At 61.3% G+C, this 6,848-nt stretch overlaps 1 protein-coding gene across 1 annotated transcript; it reads right to left on the bottom strand.

Moving 5' to 3' along the window:
- Window positions 1-1,871: 1,871 nt before the first annotated feature.
- Window positions 1,872-5,802, bottom strand: LOC137486977 (tubulin alpha-1A chain). The gene is made up of 4 exons (XM_068212603.1): window positions 5,646-5,802; window positions 3,869-4,091; window positions 3,637-3,785; window positions 1,872-3,028 (listed from the first exon to the last, which is right to left on the bottom strand). Exons 1-4 carry the CDS (start codon window positions 5,646-5,648, stop codon window positions 2,048-2,050), a joined length of 1,356 nt encoding a protein of 451 aa, XP_068068704.1. The 5' UTR covers window positions 5,649-5,802; the 3' UTR covers window positions 1,872-2,047.
- Between the last annotated feature and the right edge of the window lie 1,046 nt (window positions 5,803-6,848).

Raw genomic sequence — 6,848 nt, 5'->3', positions numbered from 1 at the left:
TTTTTATAACCATTTTATTATTATTAAACTTTTAAAATTTTAAAAAACAAGTGATTGGCGTTTATAACAGTGTTACAAAGTGGTTTTTGGGTTGCTGAAAAAACGACCAAAAGCAGGTTTAATAAAGTGAAACTGCGACAAAATTCGCTGGTGACTTCCCCCTATGACTCAGGAGTGAAAGCCGACAGAGGAAAATGGGGCAAAAATTTAAAATCGATCAGTGTAAAATTAGATTTGGCCAAAAATGACCCAAAGGGAGGCTGGGGATGGGAAAAGAATGATAAGATATAATAATAATTGAGATTTTCCCACTGAGTCAGAAGGGGCAGAGTGGACCCCTGCCCCATTGTCAAACTGAGCCCTGGGCTTGACCAACAGTTTAAGCCTAAAGGTTTAAGAGCATTTAATCCAGGGCCTAATTTAAATAATTTACCAACAGATTCATACAGAATTTACTATAGGCACAACAGTAATACACTTACAGGCCTGTCTTATTTATGAATCTAAAGTGCTTAGGAATCTGAGATCAACATTCCTAGAACATTTGCTATAGAATATTCACCCTTGCATGCACCCATATCTGAAGAGCATGTACAGGTGTAAATACCTGTGAAAAACCCACCTGGAGTTCAGTATTGACATCAGTGCCTTTGTGTCTTCTCAACAGGCCAAGGGTTGAGCCCCAGGTTCTGGGGGATCAGCCCAAGCTCTGTTCATCCTCCGAGAATCCCAAACTTGTGAGTTCACTGTCCCCGAGAGTTGTCCTGCCTGCTGTGGTCCAGGTGAACTTGGGGGGTCTCGCTCAGGACCTGCTGGTCACAGCATTGCAAGTGTTGGCTTTTTCGTCATCCTAATTTTCTATCCTGGCTACAATTTGGATCTTCCTTTGAAAGCTTGGTAACAAACATGTTGTCGCACTTGGGTTGTCCTTCAGAAAAAAATTACTTCCCAAGGCTGTTCCTTAAAATCAAGGAGTTGGTTTGACAACACAAATTCGTGGGAGGCGACAGAGTTGACGATGGACTCGAGGAGTTTGGCCCAGGTGCTGCTCATCAAGGCTTAGCCTGAGCTCAGCGTGCAGTAGAGGGAAGGGTGCACCACAAAAATGAGGGTCCCAGGGTCCTCCCCCAGCTGCATCACCCTCTCGAGTTTCACTCCATGTTCAACTTCCCCTTCGTTATTTATCCATGCTGTGAGGGACAGGGTAAGAGGATAGGAAAGGGAGGGTAAAGAGGCTCCCCCCATTCAAGGGGGCTACTATGATATTTCCCCCCCCTCAAGTGGCTGGGACCAATGGGGCCAATTCCTCATCCCTGAAAGAGCCAGAGGAACTTAAGGACATATTGTGGTTGGTGTTGAGCGAACCTCATGTGTCCCCAGACACCGAGCTGGATGAAGGGAACTCACATCCCCAGCACTCCCACCTGTGGTGGGCAGAGCATCCCACCCCCAGGGCAAGGCAGCCCCTCCCCTGCCCAGGAAGAGGAGGTAGCAGAGGTAACAAAGACTTCTGCCAAACAGGGGGCTTATGGTATCTCCAGCCCACGCAGGTGTTAAGGCCTGCAATGTGCTCACGTGGGGCTCACTTGACTCCTGGTATTAAGAAAACCCAACCCTCTCCACTTCCCCAGCCCCAGGGGTGGGGGCACAACACTGAGCCCACCAGGATGAGGAAGGAGCACAGGTTTGGGAGGAGCTGTTTGGGAAGTCTGCAAGGTGCTGAGATCACCACAACCCTGTCACACACTCAGGGACAGGGTGGAGACCCTGGGTGCAGACAGGGACTGCAGGGCCATGTCATGTGCTGGTGAGGAAAGTGTCAAAGCCAGGCAGGGACGTTGGTACAGGGAGTGAAGACACCAGAGCCAGGGTAAGACAGGGAATGCTTTTTATTCAGACCCACAGGAGAGGACGGGTGAGTCTGTCACAGACTTTTCCATTGAAGCACACACCATTGACAGGACAGACCGTGGCGCACACACTGCTACAGACCCCGCGGGGTCTTCAACTAGTTTATGTTCCCTGTTTGAGCAGCACCCTTGTGAGTTTAGTATTCCTCCCCTTCCTCCTCTCCCTCCCCTTCCACAGAATCCACCCCCACCTCCTCATAATCCTTCTCCAGGGCAGCCATATCCTCACGGGCCTCCGAGAACTCGCCCTCCTCCATGCCCTCCCCCACGTACCAGTGCACGAACGCCCGCTTCGCGTACATCAGGTCAAACTTGTGGTCCAGGCGGGCCCAGGCCTCGGCGATGGCCGTGGTGTTGCTCAGCATGCACACGGCGCGCTGCACCTTGGCCAGGTCGCCCCCGGGCACCACCGTGGGTGGCTGGTAGTTGATGCCCACCTTGAAACCAGTGGGGCACCAGTCCACAAACTGGATGGTGCGCTTGGTCTTGATGGTGGCGATGGCGGCGTTGACGTCCTTGGGCACCACGTCCCCGCGGTACAGCAGGCAGCACGCCATGTACTTGCCGTGCCGCGGGTCACACTTGACCATCTGGTTGGCCGGCTCGAAGCAGGCGTTGGTGATCTCGGCCACCGAGAGCTGCTCGTGATAAGCCTTCTCAGCAGAGATGACCGGGGCGTAGGTGGCCAGCGGGAAGTGGATGCGGGGATAGGGCACCAGGTTGGTCTGGAATTCCGTCAGGTCGACATTCAGGGCTCCGTCAAAGCGCAGCGAGGCCGTGATGGAGGACACGATCTGGCCTATCAACCTATTGAGGTTGGTGTAGGTGGGACGCTCGATGTCCAGGTTGCGGCGACAGATGTCGTAGATGGCCTCGTTGTCCACCATGAAGGCACAGTCAGAGTGCTCCAGGGTGGTGTGGGTGGTGAGGATGGAGTTGTAGGGCTCCACCACAGCCGTGGACACCTGCGGGGCCGGGTAGATGGAGAACTCCAGCTTGGACTTCTTGCCATAGTCGACAGAGAGCCGCTCCATAAGCAGGGAGGTGAAGCCAGAGCCGGTGCCACCGCCAAAGCTGTGGAACACCAGGAAGCCCTGCAGCCCTGTGCACTGGTCAGCCTGCAAGGAGAGACGAGGTGGGGAGGCATGTTTACTCCAGGCAGCAGAAGTTACTCCTTCCTCTCCGTGGCCTCACAAGGATATTTGGGGGCTTTCCAACAGCAGAGCCAGAGTCAGCAGGATGGGGACAGGTTTGCACTGAATCCATCTGTTACCCACTGACTCATGGCGAATCACCCAGGGAAGCTGCTTGGCCTCTGGGGTGAGACAGTGCTCAGGGGCACCTCCAAGTGCAGAACTGCTACCGGCTCAGCAGCAGAGTGGGGACAAGTTTGACCATAAACTGACACGGCCACATGACTCTGGAAGGGACCGGCTCAGGGCTGCCCATCCCCAGCACATGCAGCTGGACTCGGCCACGTCAGGAGCCAAGTGGGAACAAAGAGAGAATTGCCGAGCTCAGCACCGGCAGCGCCCGGGGGCTGCGGCGCTGTGGAGCCGCTCCAGCTGCGCCGGGTCCCGCTGCCGGCCAATGGCAGCCACTGCACAACAGGATTAACATTAATTAATAAATTAAATCTAAACCCAACCCAGCGAGTCTGGAAGGGAGAGCGAGACAGAATGGAGGCTTTGTCCTCGCCCGCCACCTGCACCCCCAGAGCCCCTACCAGCTTGCGGATGCGGTCAAGGACCAGGTCGATGATCTCCTTCCCGATGGTGTAGTGCCCGCGGGCGTAGTTGTTGGCCGCATCCTCCTTGCCCGTGATCAGCTGCTCGGGGTGGAAGAGCTGCCGGTACGTCCCCGTGCGCACCTCGTCTGCGGGGACAGCCCCGGGCCCCGTTAGCACCCAGCGCCCGCCGCCAGCGCCCGCCCCGCCGGCCGCCCCCCCGCGCGCTCACCGATCACCGTGGGCTCCAGGTCCACGAACACGGCCCGGGGCACGTGCTTGCCGGCGCCCGTCTCGCTGAAGAAGGTGTTGAAGGAGTCGTCCCCCCCGCCGATGGTCTTGTCGCTGGGCATCTGCCCGTCGGGCTGGATGCCGTGCTCCAGGCAGTACAGCTCCCAGCAGGCATTGCCGATCTGCACGCCCGCTTGGCCCACGTGGATGGAGATGCACTCGCGCTGTGGGGGGCACACGGCACCGGGTCATCCCTTTTGTCCCCCTGCCCAGCTGTGACACCAGCCCAACACTGTCACCGAGTAGGGAAGGGCCCCTCCCCGAGGCTGGCTGGGGCCAGATCCTGCCCAGACACACCCGTTGTTCGGGGTCTGGAGGTGCACCCAGTGCAGAGGGTCCCATCCTGTCATGTGCCCATCACTGCTGGCACCCTGCCTGTGGGGGATGGGGAGCTCAGGACTTGTGGCTCATCCTGCCCTGAGAGACTGGGACTGTGCCCAACGTGAGACAGGGAGCCCCGGGGTTCCCATCCTGCCCCACCCTGCCCTGATGAGACCCAGCAAAGCCCCAGCGTGGCTCAGCACCGTGGGCTCCTCCTGCCCACTCGAGTCCCAGTGGAAGCAAGGCCACGCCCAGTGCGGGACTGGGGGTTGGGGGGGTCTCATCCTGCCGGGCTTCGACCTCTGGGGCGGGATGGGGTGCTCAGCACCGGGAGGGGCCCATTCCGCCCTGCCCACCCCGCACGGGGGACACTTTCTCCCTCAGTATACCGGGGCCACACCCAGCGCAGGCTGAGGGCTCGGCACCGGGGCGGTGGGGGAAAAAAGGGTCTCTCCTGCCCGGTTTAACGGGAGCCACGCCCAGGGACGGACGGCGGCTCGGTACGGAAAGATGGGGTCCCGATTCTGCCCCTTTCAAGCAGTGCCACGCCCAGTACGGGCTTAGCTCCGGGGACCCATCCTGCCCGGTTTAATGGGAGCCACGTCTGGTTCAGGCTCGGGGTTCGGTCCCGGGGAGCCATCCTGTCGGGTTTAACCATAGCACGCCCGACAGGAGCTCAGTACTGCGTCTCGGGGTCCCATCCTGCCCGCTTCAACGGGAGCCACGCCCGGTGCAGGCTCGGGGCTCGGTCCCGGAGGTCCCATCTTGCCCGGTTTAATGGGAACCACGCCCGGTGCGGTACCGTGGATCAGCGCCAGGGATCCATCCTGGCCGGTTTAACGGGAGCCACGCCCTATGGTAGCTCAGTGCTGAGTCCCGGGGGTCTCATCCTGCCTGGTTTAACGGGAGCCACGCCCTATGGAAGCTTTGTGCTAAGCCCTGGAGGTCCCATCCTGCCCGGTTTGACGGGAGCCACGCCCGCTGTGGGCTCGGGGATCGGTCCCGGGGGAGAAAGAAAGACCCTTCCAGGCCCATTTAACCGGAGGTACACGCGGGGCTGGGTCCCGGGCGACACATTTTACTCGGTGTAACGGGAGCCACGCCCAGTGCGGGAGGAGTCCCGGCGCCAAGGGCCCATCCCGGGAGGGGTGGACGACAAGCCCTTGAGGAATGGAGACCGGGGGTGGGGATGAGGACCGGAGACAACGGCGAGACGGGGACAGGGGTGGGGGGATGAAAACCGGAGACTACGATGGGAGGGTGGGGATTGGGACCGGGGAAAACCACAGGTCCGGGGGTGGGAGGGAGGGGGCCGGCGGGAATGGGGGATAAGGGGACCAAGGGAATAGGGACTGCGGGAATAGAGACAAGGTCCCGACCCCCCCGCACCCCCTCACCATGGCGGCGGTCGGTCCGGGGCGGTCTCACAGCCCGACGCTGAGGCGGTCGATGTAAGAGGCGCGGCGGAGCGCGGGGCTCGGTGCGGGGCTTTATAGCGGCGGCGGGGCGGGGCGAAGCGGGGCGGGCGGCGGGGCCGGGGGGGCGGCGGGGCCGGTGGCGGCGGCGGCCATTGGTCGCCCGGAATGAGGTAATGCCCCCCCGCAGCCGCAGACAAAGGCCGGGCGGTGCGGGAGGGGGGGACCGGGGGCTGCGGCGGCCACGGCCCGGCCCCGCCGCTGGCTCCCGCCCGCCGCCGGAGGGGCCCCGGCTGTGTCCTTGGCACCGTCCCTGCCACGCCCCGGTCCCCGGTCTTGGCTGAGCCAGCGGTCACGCTCGGGTCCTCATCCCACGGTCCCCATCCCCCCACGGCCCCTTCCCCCCAAGTCCCCCCATTGTCTGCCCGGAATGGGTCTCTTGGTCCCGGGGCTCCCGGTACCCGGGGTAGGACCACGCCCTGGTCCCCATCCCCGGTGATGCAGCCCTCCCCCTTGTCTGGCCACTGCCCGAGCTCCCGGTAATCCCCAGACACACCCTGGTCTCTGTCCCCAGCCATCCCGTTGTTCCCATCCCTTGTCGCACTCTGGCCCCCATTTCCAGCCAGCCACGCCCTGGTTCCCATCCTCAGAGACACTGTCCCCATCCCTGGCCAAGCCCCTGTCCCCATCCTCAGGGACACTGTCCCCATCCCTGGCCGTGCCACAGTGCCCTGGTTCTCAGCCACGTCCCTGCCATGGCCCTGTGCCTGTCCCGGCCCTTTCCCTGCCGTGCCCAGCCCTTCCAGCGCCTCTTTGTCTGCTCGGGCAGTGGGAACCAGCGCTGCGGGGCCCAGCCGGGGGGACAAAGAGTCATCCCCCCGGGCAGCTGGGGGCGAGCAGGGAGCAGGGCTGGGGGGGTGAGGGACAGCAGGAGGACACAGGGGACAAAAGCCCCCAGGGCAGTTTTGGACTGGAGGCTCGGACAGCAGCAGCTGCTGTGCGGCAGCTGGTGGTTGGGACACAGCGGGGACACTGGGACACGCGTCCCCTGGCCACCCCTCCATCTGCTGCAGCCCCTGCACAGCCCCCCCCGCCCTGAGCCACCAGCCCCACAGCCCTGGGGTTTCCCACTCCTGGGGGGGTTCCCGTTTCTTCTTGCAAAGCCCACACAGGGTGGGGGTTGTC

This window comes from Anomalospiza imberbis, chromosome 22 (assembly GCF_031753505.1).
Source record: "Anomalospiza imberbis isolate Cuckoo-Finch-1a 21T00152 chromosome 22, ASM3175350v1, whole genome shotgun sequence".
Classification (NCBI taxonomy): domain Eukaryota; kingdom Metazoa; phylum Chordata; class Aves; order Passeriformes; family Viduidae; genus Anomalospiza; species Anomalospiza imberbis.
This window is presented reverse-complemented; position numbering and strand designations above follow the sequence as displayed.

Bases quoted from the DNA above. Each gene is read 5' to 3' on its own strand.
- LOC137486977 (XM_068212603.1), bottom strand. The intron at 3,786-3,868 runs GTGAGCGCGCGG...CTGTCCCCGCAG, and splicing joins CCTGGAGCCCACGGTGATCG to ACGAGGTGCGCACGGGGACG. The intron at 3,029-3,636 runs GTAGGGGCTCTG...CTCTCCTTGCAG, and splicing joins TTGACCGCATCCGCAAGCTG to GCTGACCAGTGCACAGGGCT.